The 22,620-nt window shown below is 35.9% G+C and overlaps 1 protein-coding gene across 8 annotated transcripts in view; it reads right to left on the bottom strand.

Moving 5' to 3' along the window:
• VPS13B (vacuolar protein sorting 13 homolog B) overlaps positions 1-22,620 on the bottom strand; it is a 449,295-nt gene that overhangs the window by 172,798 nt on the left and 253,877 nt on the right. For 6 of the 8 annotated variants that reach the window (XM_065054081.1, XM_065054083.1, XM_065054085.1 and 3 more), the window contains 5 exons: positions 21,638-21,809; positions 20,619-20,733; positions 18,237-18,378; positions 16,011-16,419; positions 10,930-11,041 (listed from right to left, as the gene is read on the bottom strand). In XM_065054081.1, the coding sequence (XP_064910153.1) occupies positions 10,930-11,041; positions 16,011-16,419; positions 18,237-18,378; positions 20,619-20,733; positions 21,638-21,809 (950 nt within the window). Of the gene's footprint in view, positions 1-10,929; positions 11,042-16,010; positions 16,420-18,236; positions 18,379-18,927; positions 18,995-20,618; positions 20,734-21,637; positions 21,810-22,620 lie in introns of all 8 variants that reach the window. The other 2 variants (XM_065054087.1, XM_065054088.1) reach the window with 1 other exon arrangement.

The following is a 22,620-nucleotide window of genomic DNA, read 5'->3' as shown; positions in this document are numbered from 1 at the left end:
TAACAGGCAAAATATAAAGCTACTTGGTTACAGAAAAAGATTAAAGGGAGGTAACTTGAAAGAAGAAATGTAAAAACTTCAATAACATTGCTTTATAACATAAAACATACAACACAACTCACATAAAAAATAACTCTAGTTTTCAGATTTCCTTTCATTTTCCAGTTTTACAGCTTATCTGAAAAAGCTTTTAATTGCATTCAAGTTGCTGAGTATGTCAACTGTGAAAGGTATCCTGGGATTTTGAAATGGGTTTTAATGTCTTTTTTCTTTGTCTCTGTGCCTTTTTTTGTTTACCTTTTTAAACTGCTACAGTATGTTTAATAATGTTAATCTGAATCTGAGAATTTTATTAAAATTGTTGGTTCATAGTGTCAGGCTCTGTGCTGTGTTTCAAAAGCTGAAGCATGATGGCAGATTAAGCTGACCCAAGCCCACACTGCTGCAATAGTCCTTGTTTTGCTAGGGCTAATCCTTGTGTACCTATACAATAAATAGGCTCAGGGCAATGACCTGACTGAAAAAAATTGCCTGATGCCCCCAAAATGTTGAGCTCCTTCAGCTCCCTCAGCTCACTCACTATGCACAAGTACAACCAGCAACACCATGGAGCTGCAAAGAGAGGTAGGTCTTAGAAAAGCTTGAGTTTAGGTTTTCAGCCTAAGTGGGCACAAAACTCATTGCCCAAGGAACACAAAAGTAATGGCTAAAGGAGTGTTAAAAATATAGCCCACTGTGGGCTGCCCCAGGGAAGCCCAGAGCCGCACTTTACCCCTTCAGCCCCCTCGCGGGGCCTGGCCAGGCCTGCACATCACTTGCTTTGGTGGGAGGGCAAGAGACTTCTCTGCTCAAAGAGCTCTTCAAACATCTGATGTTTTCTCTCCACCATGGTAAATCAAGAATTCAAACAGTTGGAAAAATACTTTCCAATGGGAAGAAGAGCCATTGTTAGAGTGAAAGGAAGCAAATAGCGACCCAATCTGATTTCAGTGAAGGAGCTGTGTTTCAGTGCTGCTTGAGGCAAAACAGGGACATAGGATGTCTGAAGGGTTCATTTAAAACATGCAAAAGGTTATGAAACAAAAACGAGAAGAAATGACTCTTCCTAGAGAGAAGATAACAAGAACTGCAACAACCTTAAGGTCCCAACAAAAAAACCCCAAAACTATGTATAACAAGTACTCATTATTTAAAGATGAGGAAATATCAAGGCAAGTAGTACAAAATATTGAGCATTTCAGTATGTAAAATGATGACAGAATATAATGAAAAGTTTAAGACTTAAACAATTTTTGTTTAGTTTGATTTTATTTTGATTGGCTTTACTATAATAGGCTTCATCACACCAGAACTGCAGGTTTTGGAAAAAAAAGGAAATGGAAAAAATTACGTTAAACAGCACCTCAAACCAGTACAAACAAAGGAAATCCTAATCTCTCCTCCACTCAGTCATCATAAACATATTACAGATTTCAAAACTGAAGTTGTATGAACTTCACGTTTCAAGCTCCATATATATCACATAGCAAACACTAATTAACTGTGTTAAAATGGTATTTGAGACAGCAAGAAATATCAGGAGACCAAGGAAACTCTGAGTTCAGGCTGCCGTGTATCTTTAACTCGGCCTTGACTTTGCAGACCATACAGTAGTTGAGATCACCCACAGCTGAGAAACCTTTTTATAGAACAAAGTGTAGCACGCTAGCACAACAGAGAAAGCAATGCCCTTGTGAAAGTTTTACAACTGCTATTTACTTCTGACCTTAAGCTGTTAAATGATGGCATCTTGATTAAACAGTCAAAGAAACAGGGTACATGCTACAATAAATTATATAAAATATGTTATTAAACACTTTGTAGACTACTTTTTTGAAGGGATGATTCTCTCATGTATGTCTCCCAAGTTCACAGCTAAACTGTCTGACCTGAGAATTTCATGACCTGAACCCACAGGTCAATTTAAAGGGAGTCTGAAAACCTATTCCCAATTTAGTTCTAAATCACACACAGGTGTTAGTGAGAACGAGTTATACCTGAACAACAAAACAATCATAACCACACTGTAAACTCAAAAGCTTTCCCAGAAAACTGAAATGCAGTTGCCCTAAGCACTGAGACTGAGATCTTCACTCTGCTGCAACTCCACCACTTAGCAAACAGACTGCGGTGAGGCCAACAGCCAAAACAAGGCTTGACCATGGAGCATGAGGTTGTTATCATGGTATTTGCCAGCTGGAGTGTGTGTCCAAGCCAGTCACGGACTTGGAAGAGACCACCGCGCTGCCCTGCGGTGCTGGAGCTCAGAAGTTCTCCTCAGCCTGCCTCGCCACCACAGCCCCTCCCAAACACAGGAGCAAGTTCCCATCATCTTCCAGGCCAACCCTGAAAGAACCTGAAAGATCTACAAAGACACTGTTTGAAATCTCTGCCTGACTCTAGAGCAGAACTACTGTGCACACATCAAGACATCTCTGCGAATCTCCATTAAATTGTTTCCATCTCTCCTCCCCACAAAGGGCCGGGATGCTGCTGGCACCTCTGTGCAAACACCTCGTCTGAGGCAGGAGCAGAGCGCCCAACTGAAAGGAACAATTTTGCAGACAGATTAATATTAAGTTCCCAAAGTAAAATTGAGAGTAACGGTAAATCACTGAGGAGGAAAGTTATTTTAAATATCATTTTTTATTTAAAATACACGCATTGTTTGAGGGTTACTAGGAGACTTCAAAAAATAACTTTAACGACTTCACAGATTTCACCTTTGCCTGACATTTTTAATAAGGTTTCCAAAAGAACTGCTCTGATTAACAGAGGGATGCTTAAATGACATAATAGTTCAATTTGCTTTCTATGAGGAACTGCACAAAGAAATTAAAAATTAATCTAAGAATCAGATTAAAAAAAATTGGTGCTACTAAGTGAAAGAGAAAATAGAAAATGGATATGTGCATTGAGCACATAGTGATTAAACTGAAGAATTAAACAGGACAAATGAAATTGTGGAAATGCTTTTCTTATTATGAAATTTACTTTATTTTGCTTATCACATTTTAAGGAAATGTATTTTAAATATTGGAGACACCAGTAAAACTCGCAATTCAAGAAATTTCAAGTAAAAATAAGACTGATAGTTATAGTTGAACAGTTTTAAAGTTGAATTCCAAATATAAATTTAGCTTTGAATAGCTTTTGGTATAATTAACAAGCTGCATTTCTGAAACTAAATGGGCAGTTCCAGCTGTTATTTTACAATTAGTTTCCACTGAGGGTTTTAAATTAATAACTGCTGCAATAACCTCAAACATGCCAATGTTAATTAGGAGTGGTGCTTCCATGTAATGCTATCCATATATATGAATATTTTACTGGGCGAAAGGTCCAAGTAGACTTTTTTTTTCTATTCTACTAAAGATAGAAGAAGATAAAAATGTGAAGTGGGAAAAGACTTCACTTCCAAGCACTATTCCAGAGAGAGCTACAGGATTCTTATGGAAGATAAAGATGACTTTCCTAAGGTCCTTATGCTAAAAAAATGCATGAGTTCAAGTACAGTAGTAAAGGACAATATTTAGAACTCTGTAATTAATATGAATATTTTGATTTACACACAATTCAACAATTAATAAAGCTAAAGATTATTACATAAAAAGATTGCATGTCCAAATTAACTGTAGAGGGAATCTTATTAAAAAAAATAAAAGGCACATCCTGAGGAATAAACACGTCCTGGTTTGAAAACTGAAAAATTAGAAAATAAATTACAGGGACAAGTTTAAAATATTCACTGTTACAATTTTTTTTGCCTTAACACAGCAAGAAAAGAACTGAAAATGGTGGTAGTGTGACCCTGTTTCACAACTTCTGTGTAATAAGGGAAATACTTCTCCGTGAAGTACTGACTTTTTTCCTAAAAGTCTAAAAGTTATTTTCTTACATAACATTACCTCTGCAGTTTTAAACATTTTGAAATTAAAGAAAAACTGCAATAGAGATTTTATGATGCACTGTAACATTTACTTTTTCTGATTCCCTATGGTACATATGCACGTTTTAATAAGCTGCTCACATTTCCACCAAAAGTATGTATTCGTACATTTTTTCACTGATTATCTTTGTTGCCTTTATTCAAAGAAAAATAAAGAAACTCAATTTAGCATTACCTAATTCCTTGTTTGCCTATCACGTAAGCTTCAATGAAGTATTCAAAAAATAAAGGAAAACAGAAAATACATTTTATTAGACCCTTTATAAAATAATCAACTCTTAAAATGAAGTTATTCAAATTAGGTGCATATTCTGGGAAACGTTTAGTTATCTGGATACTAAGCTTCTAAGGAAAAGAAAATAATTTTAAACTGTTAATTGGTTTGAAAAGGAAAACAAAGACTTAACCTTTTTGCTCATACTACAGTTACAGAAAATCCAGGGTTTTTGTAACAGTGATTTAAACATATAGTTTTTTGAACGTAAATATGTCCCACAGTAATTTAATACTGAACAAAAAATATTTCTGAAGAGAAGATGCTTATAGATGTGGGTGCTGTTGAAAAGTTTTGAAAAGCATTTGATTTTCCAAACCACATTTGAAAGAAAAAACAGATTTCCACACAGACTGCTGGCTACATATGTGCTTCTTGCATAACCTCCTGCCATCATTCTTTCCTTCCCCTCGCTCCAGCACTATCAGCACAGACACACAAAATTGTTTATTACTCCTTTTTTTCAACTGAAGGATTTTAGTTAACCAATTATGGACATTACATGATTATTACAAGCATGTCCTAGACAAAGTTGCTTAAAATAAAGATAAATGGCAGATATGTTACAAGAAAAACATCATTGTTTTGTTACTTGTAAGTGTTTGAACGATAAAAAAAAAGTGGAAACCAGTAAACTACAAGAATGAAAAACATAGTAGGTTAGATACATTTCTAATAAAAATACTTGAGAAAAGTTTCAGGAAAAAATACAAAATAATTTACAGCTTTTCATGATTAAATGATTAAACTCTTCACGTGTAACTTTTTTTAAGGGGAGTGGTGGCGTTTAGAGAATTTCCATTTACATTCTCAAATTGAAAACAGTCTAAGGACAGCTTTATGCTTTGATCTATGAAAGATCTACACATGAAAATGACCATGGAACATTCAGACCTGGGCGATTAAGCTTTGATGTATGACATGAATGAAACCCTTGGATCTTAAAAATGATGAATCCAGAGCGTGGACAACAATTAGATTCTTTATTGGCCAAGCTGAGGAAAGCTTGCGATTCTGTCCACCTAAACTTCCAGGACTTGACAGTTCAGTAATTTTTATGCTGGACTTTCCAAGCAAGGCCTTTCCACAACAGTCTCCAAACATCCTCTGTGCTCTCTGTATTCTCTGTGCTCTTTGTCAGACGCTTTGTTTTTTTTTTCTTAACAATATTTTGCCTCAAAATTACTTTACTCCATGCGTTCATGGATACTCCCTAAAATTCTGTTAATTAAATGCTTCATGCCAGAGTTTGCTAAAAACAGCCACGTTGGGATGACTGGCAATTATCTATATAATCGAGCAGGCAATTTGCACAGTTTTCGGTATAATAGAGTCCTTATCCCAGTACAGAACTAGAACTAAATGTCATTTCAATTTCAACTCTGTTCTGCTTCGTATTTCAGCAGAGCCATGCATCTACTTCCTCCTGTATTTCAGTCAGAGAAACAGAATTGCTGGGTCTTAGGATGAAGTTTTCTCAGCCATTTTCCTACTGACACAGTCCAGTTCTGCTGGCAGCTCAGCACAACCAGTGCTGTTCATTGTTATAAACCCCCAACATACGCAGCTTCATTTTTAATTCTGTCCTTTTTACGTCATGTTTCCACTGACTAAAAGTGTTCAAGGATTTTAACTACGCTCCGCTTAACTGCACTAAGCACTGTTTGTATATACAGGAAAATACTGTTGTAATCTAAAAAGGTGACAAAATTATTTCACAGAATGTGAGATTATTGGGCAGAAAACTGGTTAAGATGACTACAGACACATCTGATTAGTTCCACTTCTTTATAGCATTGTATTGTATTCCTGCTGACATTCTACATTAGCTACTTTTAATAAAAGAACTAAGTAAGTGACAAAAGGAAAACATACGACGACACACAAAGAAGGAAACGTGGCTCATGGAGCTACCCCAGGAGATGCTACTCTGTTTGCTGCAGCCATCTCATACATGGAACAGGATCTTCTGGCCTGGTGCCCTCACAACTGTTTCATACCCATCAAAAGTCTGTTCTTTTGACAAGTGATTACTAAACTAATCTAAATAGTCTTCTAGCTTTATTGCTGGGAGAAAGACTTGAGCAACTTGATCTAAATTGCTTGGAGTAGGAAGCTGGACTAGATGAATGAGAGAAATCCCTTCCCTGATTCTGTGCTTCCCTCGGATTTTTGTAACAGAATCAGCCTTGTAACTGCTTTTAGCACTCTGCACGTAAAACATATATTTAAGTTTTTAAACACTATAGCAGCAGCATAACTCTGATGTTAGGTACCAATGAATCCCTAGATCAGAGAGTTTTATGAAGATCTTCAGGAAGAAACTTAAGTTGGAATTTTTATCTTACTAGACACCAGAGAGCTGAGCAAGAGAAAGCCCAGGACTGAGAAATGCCACTTTTTGCCTCCAGAGAGATGCTTGCTTTTTCCTGTAGTTACAGCATTTATGAATGTAATTTCTCTGACATTAAATAGCTAGCTGACCTTCACTCTATCAGGGCATTAACAGCATTTCCCCATCTCAGCACTCTCTCTTCCCAAAACTGCCGGACCTTCTCTGTTTTGTGAAATGTATTTGAGCACGCATTTGGCCACTTCAAAAGTCCCAACAAACACAGCATGATCACACAAGCCCAGAAATGACCACATCATATTGTTTTTCTGCAGCCTGCTGAGTCGTCCCCAAGCAGCAGCCCCCCTAATCCCAAGTTTAATATGATCAGGTAATTAAAACCCACAAAGATGTGGTTTTCTCCTCCTCTGCTTAGTAGAAACTTCACTTACTCTGACTATCTGACTCCTCCAGAGTTTTAATTAACTGCTCTTCCCTCTCTTTCGCCAGGCTGGGCAGCTGCCCCACTTGTATCCTTACCCAAAATCTCCTCTATTCTGTTCCCAGGCCCCATTCTAAAGCCTTGTGGTATCTACAAGAGTTCTGCTCAACAACACTGGCCTTTTCTCGATGGGAACATACAATTCTGGTCATATTTGTTGAAGACAAACACACCTTAGCTGGTGTTTAAGAAGGAGAAATTAATGAGAAATCATTAAAACAAACAAACCAACTCCTAGGATTTAGTAGGGAGAAAAAATGGTAATGAGAAACTGTCTTTTACTATGACAATCTAAAAACATGTCACTGTACTTCTTTCAAGAGCCCTATATTTACTGTTACGGTACATGCATCTGTTTACTGTGTGTATTAACAGTCTAAACTAAATTAGTCTGTTTTCTACTGGATGAATTAGTTATTTTTAGACTAATTTTTCTATGGCATAAGAAAACTGAATTACTGTGTCAATACATTTCTTTCTGAATCCCAATAATCACCTGAAAAAAAATTTGTGCCCAAACTTTTGGGGCACGTTATTTTTCAAACATTCCATTCTCAATTTAGTTCCCTCTCCAAGTTCAGCAAGTAAGCTCTTTTCCCTGTGACACAGGCAGAGTCACTCCAGCTTACAGGCCAGAAGTGGCCCAGTTTATTTATTAAGACCTGCAGCCACACCAGATTTACCTTTCATGCACTGGCGTTCTCTTAATGATACATGATCACATCCAGCTTTTCATGTACGAATTTATGGCAAAAATTCAAAAGACATTTGGAAATTCCATTCAGCCTTTAGACATGAAAAAGTTTCTCAGTCTCTCCTAAAAGAACAGTTTCTAAATGAGAAGCAAAAATCCTTCTTTCTCATGAAACACTACAAAAGTGACATTAATTGCATGTGGTTGTAGTTCAGACCTAAACAGAAGACTGTTTAAACCAAAGTGACACCACAAATTAAGTTTGTATCCCCACTCCAGAAACACTGTAAAGACAGTGGTTCAGACAATGATTTATTTTCTTTTATTCTATTAAAAGCAGCAGCAGCAAATAAGAGGAGAGCAGACGTTTGAAAAAGAAAGAAGATGACATGTTGGGATTATTAGAATGCTGTAGCAGCTAACTCTTCAGGCTGCTGTAATTTATTTTTTTGCAGAGTTTCTTAAGCTGGATATTGTACACTTGCACCTCTGTTGATATGTACTAAGAAATATTTCACCAAAAATACATGTTACACATTGTGTGCGTTTGCTTATTTTAGTACGTGATTTTTAAGCATTTTGTATTTGCTCCAGTTATAGATTTTTGCTATCTAGTACCATCTGCTGTGGGTGGGTTAAAAAGGGCAACTACTGCATAAGTTAAAAAATTCATATTTGGAGAAACAAATACTAATATCAGGCCTATATGTTAAAAATATCCCACTGTTTGGGTTCTTTTTTTTTTGCGTTTTTGTTTTGTTTTTTTTTTTTTTTTTTTTTTTCCTTCAATACAGACCTGTCCTAACAATACAAAAACCTGTATACCATCTTATTATCTGAAGAAAAACTGACTAATGGTGAAATTAACTCCACACACAACTCCACTGGCCTAACAGCAGTGACTGCCACATATGAAAATGAACAGCTATCTTCAACCACGTTTCTGTAACTACAGTATGTTCTGGATCAAAGAGTATGTAATTAGAAAATGCATCTACTCTGAACTGAAATCTTAATATTTTTAATTACAAAAATATTGATTCATATTGCTTTAAAGTGTTGAAGCTTGCTTAAACAGATCAAAATAGTAACCCTCTTCCCAAAACCAAAAGACCACCCACTACCAACTTCAATATTGTCTCATAAAACTCCGCAAAGTAACTTGACACACTGCCTCGACGTATTTTAAAAACACTAAAGCTAGTATAATTGGATGATTAAAGGAACAAAGATAAGACTGAGTCATTTGACAGCTGCTGAGAAATTGGAAGAACGGTCACCGAAGCAGTTAGAGGAAATTACTGAAAATGGCAGACATTTCTCAGAAAAAGCCACAGGAGGCACGGTGTGGAGAGACTGGTCACAAAGAAGCCAGTAACAACCAGATGGAGATGTCCGTGGCCCAGTGCTTATTTCTGCCTTACACATTCGGTGTATTAATTTGCAAAGGAGAACTGAAGCATATCGTAACTATATAAAACTTTGAAAATCAAATATACATTGTACAAATCTAGTCTGGACCATTTATGCATATAAGACCCAGATGCCCATAATGCAAAAGGGCATCAGAATCTTTAAGTGACTGAGTGACTTTTGGTTTGAAAAGCACAGAATTTATATGTTTCAGGTAAAGCCACAGATGCAAAGATATCAAACCGAAAAATGTAAATTGGCACAGCTTCATTGATTCTAGATGTAAATCACATCCCTACTGCTGCTCACTCACTGATTTGTAATGTGCATACACTGCACAGTTCTCCTAGGTGACAGAAATGACGTTATGGAAGCTGAAACTCGTAGATTTGACTTCATGATAGTGGATTTTTCTGATAAATTTTTGGTTGCTGTGGAAGGAGAATGGAACCTACATTTCACTCTGTAACCCTCAAAGCAGAATCAGATGGGAGTCTCCTAGGACAGGGAGGGCAAAAGCAGGAAGAGCCTCCAGAAATGGTGGGAAGATGTTTTATCTGTGGGCACACCGAAAGCTGGATCAGGCCCTGCCACCCAAAGCCACTGCTGGTGCCAGGCTGAACATTTCTTCCATGAAAGCTCCATAATAAAACAGACACAGCACTCAAAAAACCCCCAACCAAACCAAACCAAACCAACAAAAAAAACCTCACAAAACAAAAATACACAAAAACCCCTACTATAACTAAATGTACAAGCAAAAAAAAAAAAAAAACCAAACCAATTTAAATATTTCCGCATGGAAATATGGAGAAAAAGACTTACAACTTCTAAGTGATTAGAAGAGTCTCCTAAAAATGCTAGTCTTGATGAAAAGTAAAACTTGCTGTCATTTTCTAGCCAGTAAATGTTTTACTGCTGGGAAAAGATTTTGATGTTTGTAATTTCTATTGAAGAGCACTATGAAGTAGTTAAAAATATTGCCACATCTGAAAAACAGACCAACGGGAAGTATAAGACACTTGTTCATCTGTATTTCTGTGACTTTTCTCACTTGGTATTATTTGCAACCATACTTTCATGTCTGGCAACAGTGCCAACTCTACTACGGATCATATATTATTTTTATCACGTTGATTACATATGTTCACCACTTTTGCTGCCTATATATGATTAGTGTGGTTTGCACATACTTAGTGACACAATCCAGAGCATGACATTTTCACAGAAAATGTGTTTACTGGGAAAGAGCTCCTTAGAAGTTTGTGTTCCTTTCAGCTTTGATCTACATGACATCAAGAATTCTACAGCTTGAATATATGTTTACCATTTAAATTATTAAGATCTATCTCCTTCGCACTATATGGCTACTGAGCATTTTGGTAGTCACGAAAAATTTCCTTTTCTCTTAGGTGAACTTAGTAGCAGATGAATAAAAGAAAGCCCTTAAAAACGTTCTCATCTGTGAGCTTAAGCTTCGTAGTGACTTGACATTTAAATTCTGTTATTCATCAGCACTTCACAGAAGAACTTGATTTGTCGAAATGGATTTGAAAGCCCTCAAGTGAAGAAAATCAGAAAAACCTGGTTTTGAATATCAAAAGATTGTACGTGAAAAGTATTTTTACAGGCTGCATGTACCCGTTTTATGGATCAATTAACTTATCCCAAAATGAATTTTTCGGAGAGCATATATGAAAACCAAAACTCCTCCCCCAACACTTACTGATAAATGTCTTTTCTGAGCACAGCTCTACTAAGAGGGTTGTCAGCCTGAGGAGCCATAGAGACAGATCCAATCTTGAGAACCAAAGTGTCTTCTTTAATTGCCGGATTAGCTGTAGTTAGGAGAAGAGAAAATATGTGGTTGATTAAAAGTCAAATGCACACAGCAGAAACTATGAAAAACTATTTATTAAAACAATATAAATAAGAGTATCTGCTAAGTGTTCAGTTCTGCTCAGGAGCAAAAACTAACGCAGACAAAAAAAAGGTGCCACAAAATCAATATCACTGTTTTGTTACACAAAAGACAAAACTATTGTCATTTGATTTCTGCACAGAGTTCACAACTAAATCCTGGTCTCTGACTACTCATTTTCTCTGATGCTCTTTTTTTGGTCCAAAATGATGTTGATCCCACAGACTTCTTTGTGATCTGTTTCTCCAACAATTATCTGCTGAAATTTCAGCATGTAAAACACTTTAAATCACGCACCCTTTTTAATACGGTCCTAGATCTTTCAGAAGTAAAACACTGCAGGATATTACAATGTAATCATCCTAGTAGCATTTGGAATGGGTTGCAACACACATGAAAAGCTCAAACACAAGGACTGAAACAAGAGAATCTGAAATCTGACACATGCACAAAGAACAAGACCTAGTACTGGACAGTAAATTCCACATCAATAACAAAATTACTCCAAGAAGAAAAATCTCTGCTTTCCACTTCATCATCTTAAAATTTCAGCCATATGTACAAATTCTTAGCTTTAAAAGCAGTGGTCATATTAGACAGAAAACCAAAGTTCTGTCCAGAAAAAAACCTGCACCACATTTCTTGCGGTAAATAAACTGTGTGAACTTTCCTCACAAGAAAAGATTGAGTCCACTGCATCTCCTCAGCAGACACAGACATACACTAAGGATTTGGATAAGCTTCTGTTCAGAAGACTTCAGAGTAACTAGGAACCTCCTGAGAACATGCGATGTGAGCTCAAGGAGTTCAACATCTGAAGTGAAATGGTTCACTTCAACAGCAGCGTGACACAGAACAATGACAGCATGATGTCACAATTGCTGCCACATCCAAGGAAATTCAGCAGGACTCTCATATATGGGTTCTGAAAACAAAATGATAGTAGCAGAAAAGCCTTTAAATAATTTACTGAAGAGTGAAATGCTTGGTGTGGAAAGAACCAGTGAAGTCTATGAACTTAAAAAATGGCTTCTCCTGACCTGCTAATGTCTTGGTGAATAAGCCACCATGCTTTGCAGCTATACATATATACATATGTATATTTTAAAACAGATATAAGAAATCACTGATTTGACAGAAATGATGGTTTGAAACAACCACCATAAACATGCAAAGTGGTAACGCAAGTTCCGACACACAACTGAATCAGAACGCAACGGACTTACTTAAAAGAACTTCATCTACTTAAAAAGCAAAGTCAAATCCTTTGGTCCACAAAGCAGAGCAAAACCATAGAGAGATGGTTTGGTTGCCAGAACTAAGGTAGAAACGTTAAGCTGACAATAAAATGCTGTGTGTGACTACATGTGAAACTGTATTTTCAACTTTTTGATAAATGAGTAAGGCATTGTGCTAAATATTAGAATTCCTGTCACTGCACACTTAACATGTTGGATTTCTTTTCTGATACATAAGAAGGAGGAGGGAAGGCATTAAATATACTTCAGGTTGTAAATGAAACTTAATTAAGGGGCTTTTTCTCCAGCACTAGATTAACATTTGTGGTGCTTCTCAACACCCTCTCCAGTTTTATCAATTCCCATTTTTATAATAGAAAGACAATTGCACACGATATTCCATCATCTGCCTGACACAGAATTACAGCTACTGCCCTTATTTCTTTTCACTAAGTCCACTGTGATGCTTGAGCTGTTTTCAGCCACTGTTGCCCAGAATAGTCTCTCCAGTCCTGAAGATGTAGTCTGAATAAAATTTTTCCTTGATATATAACTTTTGCCTTAGAAGATTTAGTATATTTTTAACAAGCAGTGATGTAAGCACAGTGATACAGATGCAGGACCTGCAGAGTCCCCAACATTACCTTCCTCAGGAGATCCTTCGTGACATACACTGATGCTACCATCAATCATTTTAGTTTTACTTTCAGATGATTAAATACTAATTTAACTTCATATTCCCAAATATTTTTTATTTTTTTTAAGACTTCTAGGTAGCTGTTTTAAATTCATTTAACATTTCCACATATATCATACTGGGATGTATTTAATTTAGAATAGCATGAGACACAATGTCAAACTCCTTACAAAAATCTAAGTAGATAAAATCTTTGCAAACATATTAGCAACTTAGAATTGTAATCATAATGAAGCATGGAAATCAGATGTGTTTAACCAGACTAATTTCCCATGAGAGTATTTTTATTATCATGTAACAAATACATTTATAAACTGAATCATGTAATAGAGTTTTTCCTTTATGTTCTCTGAGGGAAAGCAATGAAACTACCTGTCTTAACTTTATTTGAACACCACACTTTTCTTTTTTCTAGATACACCTTCAGCTGCCTAAAACCTGGTCTTCTAAGGTGTGTTAAAAATTAGCCTTGGAAGACTAAGATCCCCAAGCAGAAGTTACTCAGTCTGAGTGATGTGAAACTGTTTAATAGTAAGCAAGGACAGACCATATGTTACAACAGACTTCAAAGTGGGGAGTCATGCTCATGTGACAAGAATATATCACTGCTACAAATGCAGGACATACATTTATTCAGGATGCCGCCTTTTCTTTTTCACTATCAATAAATTTGTCATGTCCTTTCTAGTAATTCCAGATATTTTGATCCTACTAGATATATATAAAAAGGTCCCTACTGTCCTTGGACCACCCAGTTGTAGATTTTCCCTTTCTTTACCACTTCTCATCCTTTGCTTTTCCAATTTCCAATTTCATTTATAGTGTTCTGCTATGCAGTATTTCTTGTGTCTATTTGTTATATATTGCTTTTATTTATTTAGTTGTCTTTACTTCATCACCAAGTGTGGGCTGCTGGCCAGAGCTTGAAACACCACCTGATGTATTAACAAGTCAAACTCTGAGGGACAGTAACATTGCCTGTTGCCTGGCACAGAATGCTGCCCACGAGTCCACCACAAAAAGAAACGTTCATCAGGTGCTGCTGGAAAAAACATAAAACCAAAATGTTATAAAATTGTGTGGGTGTATGTAAATTGTGAAGGAGAAAAAACATTATTTTGATTATTTCACAGTGTCTGTGTACCACAGTTCATGGTGCATGTTTGGTTTTGGAGTGCACAAATAAAGAACAGATTTGCTTTTTTTTTTTGGTAGCCATTGCTAGGTACAAGGTATGAACAGCAGATGATTGACTAGAAGAGAAACTGAGGTCATTGTTTTTGTACTTCAACTGCAGTGATCACGGCTTGAAACACACAGATCTTATTGGATTAAAAATCTCTCTTAGACAATAAATGATGAATGATGTCTCATGGGGGCCTACCTCCACAATGTATAACACTTTTCTGACCTAGCACACCAGTAACATAGGTCATATTCAAATCTTACTCCTTATTATTGTTTCTGATTTCTGTTATTCTTGAAGACAATAAGCAGCAGAACAGAGAAGTGATTTCACATTCAGAGACAGATGAGAGTTTGGGACAATCGGGGTGAAAGAAGAAATGAAAGCAGAATGGTACTGATTTTCATCGTGATGATATTTCAAGGTTTTCCAGCAGAAGAGGTCAGCTGGCTTTCTTATTAACTTAGTAAAGCTAATCTTCAGTTTTATTCTTTAAAAGCATACATATTTTTCCTCCCTATATCCATGCTTAAGCACGACAATCCTTTTCTTTGCACGTATTTTCAAACAAGACAAAGTTTTTTATAATTTCTTTTTAATTAAATATGCAGCTACAGAGCTACAAAAACATACTTTTAAAAAATATTTCCTTGACAGCATGCCCTAGAACTTCCTTCCAACCAGAATCATAATTCTTTCTTGCCAACACAGCCAGTCTAATTTTATCTTCCTGTGATTTCAGCATTCCCAGTTGGAAAATTGTAGAGGATGCTGGCAAAAAAATGAACTATGTAAATTCTCACTGTCTGCACTTCTTGCAACTAGGTTATGAGAAAAATTCAAAGACTATACTCTTAGGATTATATTGTGTGCTATCAGATATAATGGTAAAAAACCCCGCCATACCTATAGGACTTATGTAAACATATCATGATATCAGTGTAACCATTCCTGCCCCCCCTGCCTCTTTTTTTAAGCTCTAAAACAATTGTTGGCAATGGAAAGAACTGCATTCCCACTAGGTGTTACAAAGTATAATTTTAACATCAGCATCTATTTATTTCTAGATAAAGACTGTAATTGGGATTTAAATATATTTTGTGCACGAAGGGAAAACGTTTTCTTACTGAAAAAAAGCATTATCCATAGATCAAATAGCTACTTACTGTTGTTTGAAAGAACAGCTGACGCTCTCCACACCTCTGTAAACACCTGCAAACCTTTTACACAAGGCGGTCTGAAAGGCTTCAACTAACTTACTAAATAAATGATAAACCATATCATCTGTTGGGCATCAGCCTCAAGGTACATTCAAATAACTTTTGCCAAACTGAACTAGAATATCTACCTGCTTTACTACTGCATGGTTTTCTAGGTGCCAGTTTCCACCAGAGCTAAGGCTCCCTGCTCACACTCTGTTGCTGGAATAGGCATCCATGGAAGAATGAACTGGCATCAGCACAATGAGAGCTGATGCAAGAATCACCACTGCAGAACTGGGTAAAGAGCTCTCTCCACAATTCTCGAGGGTTTTTTTTAACAATCACATTTTAAATGCAAACTCTACAGATACTGGGAAAATGAAAATCAAGTAAAAACCCCCAAAATTCTCAGCAGATCTGCAGAGAAGTAGCATGAATGCTAGATGTTTCCTAACTGTGACCATAAAAACTGAAGGCCCTAGCAATGGTCCGCAATTTCACTAAGTTGGAGTATTCGTCTACAGTTCTGAACAGCAAAAAATCTCTAACATAAAATACTGTACCTTCTGCAGAATGATGATCTTCCTCATTTTTGGGAAAGAAGACTCTTATTACACCAGTATTGATATAAATCAGAGGCAAGTTGCGGGAAGTTAGAGCATGAGTCCTCATAGGTTGGCCTGGTGATTTTCTTTTCTCCTTTTGACTCCTTGGCAGTCTGGCTTGAAAAATGCTTGCAATTGCATTAAGCAAAGGAAAACAGAGGACCACATCAAAGGCTTGAGCAGAGAGAAGGATCTCATGAAGAAAGTGAGGAGAACCATCAGTGTGACCTTCCGATAGCTTATGGAATGTTCTGCGTTCATTTCTTGATATCAGCTTGTGCCGGACATTTTTCGTCACAGCTTTGGTGTAAGTGAGAGAAAGAAATCCATGTTGTTGGTGTGAGCCATCTAAGAGTTTTGCAGTTGTCTGTTTCAAGGAAAAAAAAAATAAACAGCTGCAAAAACATAGACATACAACATCCACTCATTGCCATATTCTCTGGTAGTTGTGATGTTTAGGGTCCTACATTTTCTAACAGCTTTCCACTATGTCTGAATAGTAGAAAAAATTTCTTTCATTTTTTTGAATGGACAGTTTGTCCACAGTATGTCCAAATTCACTGTATTGGGTCAGCTAAAACTAAGAACTGCTGAAAACATTTTTCTTTTCTGATTATTTATGCTGTATGAAATTCAAATCCAATCAGCCACAAAAATCCCCATATATTCAAGAGTCTATATTTAACAAACATTATCTGATTTTTTTTCACACAGTTAAATATTTTGATTTCTCCTTCAATTTAGACATTTTCAAAGTAGATCTTGCACCGTTTCTTCTGTATGTGCAAACACCGCAGGTGCTGAAATAACACCTGGGTGCTGAAACAGCTTCACTCCATCTAAATCTGGGTGTATAAATCAGCCATAGCCAACTAAATACTCTAATAATTGACCTGATTTTGCTCTCATCACCTCTGAACATTTAAAGAGAATAACTGTACTATGTGCTAAAGCACATCACTTAAATTAAGATAAATTGCACTGTATTTTAGAAAGAGCAGATTCCTTCACTTAGGAGGACAGATTTGCTAAATATAGATGACAATTACATGCTTAATTCCCAGAAGATGTACAATACAGTTTTCATATTATCTTTGAAAGTCTTTCAGTCATACATTGTTAATGAGTGAAAAATGTAAAAATAATAACTAGGAAAATAATTTTTAACAGTGTAATAAACATTTTGATATAATTTGATAAGATTGTTCAACTATTAGCTTTAATCATGTGAGCACAAATGAAAGTAACTACATTTTGCAAGTAGTTGCTTCTTTCAGCATCTTAAATTTGATTAACAACAATTTAATGTAATTTAAACCTTGCTAAAAGAAGAACATAACTTTCTTAAACAAAGAGGATATATATCTTAAATGTTAAAAAATTGCAAGCTTCTATGATTAAGTGAATTAAACAAATTAGTAAATTAATTTCCTATAAGAACTGAAACAAAAAAGAATAATAGAAAGTATTACCAATCAATATTCATGGTGAAAATAAATAAGACCACACAGAACTTCCACTAACATAAAAAGATTCTATACAGCCGTATATTTGTGAAGCTAAGAGCCCAATGTCACCACATGCAGTCTTTCAAGGATAAACAGGCAAGAAAAAAGAGGTTAAAAATCTCACAGTGAGATATTCTGAATCAGCAAGTAATGCTTCAATTATTCAAAAGAAAGGCTCAGATATGAAATGACTAATTTTTGCATTACCATAATTATAAGTAGTAACTTTAAAAGGCTGCATAAAGGTATATTGCAGTAATACGAAGTACTTAGATCTCTAAGTTGATAAGAGGATTACATGAAAAAAATGCAGCATTCAGTACTGGCTTTGACATATTTGTCCTCCAAACATTACTGTATGTTCTCACTTTTAAAATAAATGAATCCCATCGACTTTAGCGGACTGCTGTAATACACCAGGTTGTGAACCTTCAACTGTCATTCTCATAACTACTAAAATATGACTGACAACTATTACTAAAGGATAAGAGGGAAACAACACAACTAACGTAATGTAAGCAATAAATATATTCAGTAAAAGACAATTAGATTACAAGATACTAAAGCTGCATCAGGTTTTTTTCTTTGCTTTTTTCTTATTTTTTCTTTTTTTTTCCTCCAACCAGAATTTATTAGTGGAAGTTCTGTGGTAAAAATTTTTTAAAAAGATTCTTACAGAGGGAAAGAAGCCAGAGAAATTACTGAAAGGGTCCTGCTTGCTGATGGGTCGAACCAACAAGGTACGTCTGTTCAGCTTGTCAGTACAGGAAAGGAACACACCTCCATATTGCCCCAGAGACCAAGAATCTTCCCCAAGGCTTGAGGTAATGAACGAGGCATGGAAGAGGGGAAGACAAAAAGCAACAACAACAAATAATTGCTAAAAGAAAAAAAAATTACAGAAAAATTGCATGGTTTGATGTAACTGCAAGATAAAGCCTGTGCCACACCTTTCCCTAAAAAGCTGAAATTCAATCAGATCAAGCAAAAAAGTGGTACAAAATCCCCAACTTTGTAAAATTTTATGTTAAAGGACAACCTACAGCAAAAGGTCAAGACACATGAGAATAAAAGTATAGTAAAATCCTGCATACAGAAAAGGGACTTAGCCCTGGATTTCCAGCAGATAGTTTCATTAGAAGGATGAGGAGAATGATTACAAGAACCAAGAAACTGAACAAAAAGCTGTATTCATGCACTACAAAATCGTAGTATTATTTAGAAAAAATGAGCTACTAAATCTTAAAATGGGTTTTGTACTACAGTTCTCGTAATCATTCTTTTTATCATATGTAAGAATAAAGAAAAATATGTTGCTTAAAAAGAGTTATTCAGGTAAACACCTTAGTTTACTAAAGAAATCTCACCAAAAGCTTTTCTCTGCATTGTAGAAATATTCCTTCAAAATGTCCTGACTGCCAGTCTCCCCCTGGCCTGGAAGACAGAATGTTCACCTTATCTATTCTCTGCTTTTGGTTTTAGGCCACAGAGACTTAAAGACAGTGAAAGGTCCTCTGAAGAGATTAAGGAATATAAACAAGCACAGCAACAGTTTTGTCAAGTGGAATAATGTAATAACTTTTTTTTTTTTCCCTAAAGCCTCAATATAACTTTAGCAAACAAGAACACCTTGAAGTTGAAAACATTTCTAATGGAGCATTAAGCTCCTGGGAATGAAGTACTTTCTCTGAAGCTCTCCATAGAATCTGTGGACAAAGCAGCTTAAGAGCACCTAGCCACTGGGATGTCAAAACATTTTAAGCACCATGACTTGATTTTAAAATATTTTTAAAAATACAAGTACAATTTTTATTATCACATATTAGAATATGTACAAACAATAATTGCATTGTAACTTAGGCAAAAGAACAGGAATTCAACTTTATTTGTTAGACAGCTGATCAGAAAAACAGTCTCAGAAATGTTGGTAACTTTGCTAAGGTGATACTATATCTCCTTCCTGTTGTGCAGAGGGAACAACAGGTGTCCAGGAAGACCTTGCAGATGTTGACTCTTAAGTCAAAACCATTTGTGCTCCTAAATATTTTCGTCATTTTCAATATAAAAAAAGTTCTGAAGCTTTTAACTATTTTTTTCCTCTCAGGGAATAATACAACACTAGTGTTTTCATGGCCAATATGGTGGCACACGAATCTCTGTACAGAACCGTGTGTCTGGTTGCCAAATGAACACAGTCACATTGCTGAAGCAAACTATTCAACTAACAAGACTTGTTAAGACATACAGCAGGCCTAACCGCCTACTCACAGAATGTTAGGGATTGGAGGGGACCTCAAAAGACCATCCAGTCCAATCCCCCTGCCGGAGCAGGAACACCTGGATGAGGTTACACAGGAATGTGTCCAGGTGGGTTTTGAATGTCTGCAGAGAAGGAGACTCCACAACCCACTGGGCAGCCTGTTCCAGTGTCCTGTCACCCGCACTGAGAAGAAGTTCTTCCTCAAATTTAAGCGGAACCTTTTGTGTTCCAGTTTGTACCCATTATCCCTTGTCCTATCAAAATGTACATAATATTGATGGCACATTGGTTGATGGTAATTACTGCAGTTTTACTCTGGTGTGTCTGCATAACCCTGTGCCGTGTGACACAGACACAGATAATCAGCTTTGTTCCCTGCATTATGGTGCTGCTAAGCCACAGCAAAAGTGACAGCTCCATTTTTCAGAAACTTCTTTTTAATACCCAAGAGTATTGTACCATAAATCATTAAATAATGGCACTTGCTAACACATTATGAAGAGATATTTAAGGAATTTCCCATTCAAAAGTTCAGCTAACATTAATTATTTTAGTCTAATGCACCAACAGAGCAGTGTGAAAAACGCAACCCTGATTTGTAATGATTTCTAGGTATTTCCTTGTGATTGGATATAATTCTGAGAAAATGTAATTCTGACTTTTATTACTTAAAAGGTTAAAATAATTTCACTGAAATTGAACAATTACCTTAAATTCAATTTAAGAATTAGGCAAAACAAAAAAACCAACCCACCCTGCCTTCTCCTGAAACTGAAACAGAATAACTCCAGGAATTACCTGTTTCTGTAATGGTCAATATTGAAGCTTTCTATTTTACATTTGATTTTGGTATAGACATCCTGCATATCCACCGAGGCACTGAGATCTTCTAATTCACTGACAACACAAACTTCTGCAATAGTCAAAGAAAAGAAAAAATATTAGTTATTAATCTTGCAAGTTTTTAAGCAAGAAATATATCTGAGACACTATAGTTTGTAAATAGGATGATGCTACTTCTACTCAGAATTCTTTCATAAAGCACTTTTTGATTCGAGTGTCTTACAGATAGAAACCAGAAAAAAATCCTAGAATCCAAAGCTTTTTATACAAATGTATCGAGCGACTTGTATCTGAGGATTTTAGTTCAGGTGTTCACAGTATAATTCTTGGAAAAAAAAGTAAAAAAATATTTGCCAAGATATGTACTCTAACCATACTTGTAATTTTTTAAAATCAAAGGCTTAAGTTTCAAAATTAGCTTTAATCATTAGTCTCCGTATATTTTCACATTTCTATGAGTAACGATGTTAATTGCTAAGGAGCAGTGTTTCCTGCAAAACAAATATTTGAAGTCCTGCAATACATTTATAGAATCTGAGCTCCTTTCAAACAATTACTGCCTGGATGATAATTCAAATTTAATCTCAAAGGAAAAAAGAGAAACTGTGTACCACACATATTTCTGTTTTTAACACAGGCTGAAACTTTTATGTTGAACTCCATATTAAGCTTCCTATGACATTAAGGATTATACTATGATGATTCTGTTAAATTTAAATTTGAAGTTATCAATATAAAACTACATGTTTATACATGAACATAGACAAATCATACCACTAAATAATAGAACAGCACTGAATTCTGACTACATGCACTAACCTAAGAAGAGCTTGTCACTCCAGTTTCAAATATTCCCATTATTTCTGCATTACAGTGTTTAATATTGTCAATAAATGCTCTGAGTAGCTAATACTGTGCTGTAGAATAATGTATGGAATTCGAAATAGCATATTAGGGGAAAAAATGCTGAATACCTGTGCCATTATTTCTAGGATCAGGAGCAAACAATTTTATAGTAATTTTTGGCAACATCCACTGCATCCACAGGCTGACACGGCCACTTGAGACTCCGATATTACTTGTTGTTTGTTCCAATGTAATGGAGTCTGAGAAAGGAGAATCATCACCACCCTGAAGAGAATCACCCTGTGAAACAGATGCAATAGCTGAGGAAAAAAAATAAGTGTTGCTTTTCACCACCCCTCTTTTTTCTTCTGTCTAGATTGATGTAGGTGCCCAAACTATATAAATACAGGCTCACTGACAGTATTTGAATTAGAAAAAAATTAACATATTAAATATAAAATAAATTAAAACATAAAAATATATATTCTCCTTTTCTTAGACAGATAAAATACACTTTGGCAAAGACTATATGGCAAAACTGTAAGGTTCTATTTGGCATAGTGAGATTTCCTCATTAACTCCACACTAATGAAACACTATCAACAATGAAAAAACACAGGTTGATTGGAATATTCTGAGATGCAAAGGGAAAGGAGATAAGCAGGCTTGTGCATATCTGAGAGGCAAAGAAAGTCTTGTTGAAGGTGCCAAATGAAGAGTCACCCAGTATGGCCATAACACTTCTGTATGACATACACACTGGCTTTTTTGTTTTTTCTCCATTTTGCTTTGTCTTCTTCTAAGAGCTTCCCTGTAACTGCTTGGGAAAATGATTTCACAAAATCATAGCATTTTGTAAGAATTGGAAACATTCTAGCTGCTGCTTTTAAAATATTTCTATTGTTTAAAAAAAGTCATTGCCACTTGTGATATACGTAAATACCCAATATGTTGACAAATGAGCTTGTAGAAGCTTCCGTGCCATCAATAATCTCCATTCATGCCCTCAAACATTAAGGGCTCGACAAAGAAGACACAAAGGTTAATGTTTTTAGGAAAATAACATGACAAATGAAAGCTGTACTGAAAATCCTGTTACGAGGGCTTATAA

The sequence above is a fragment of the Columba livia genome, chromosome 2 (assembly GCF_036013475.1).
Source record: "Columba livia isolate bColLiv1 breed racing homer chromosome 2, bColLiv1.pat.W.v2, whole genome shotgun sequence".
Taxonomy (NCBI): domain Eukaryota; kingdom Metazoa; phylum Chordata; class Aves; order Columbiformes; family Columbidae; genus Columba; species Columba livia.
Note: the sequence above shows the minus strand (reverse complement) of the source record. Positions and strands in the feature narration are given on the sequence as shown.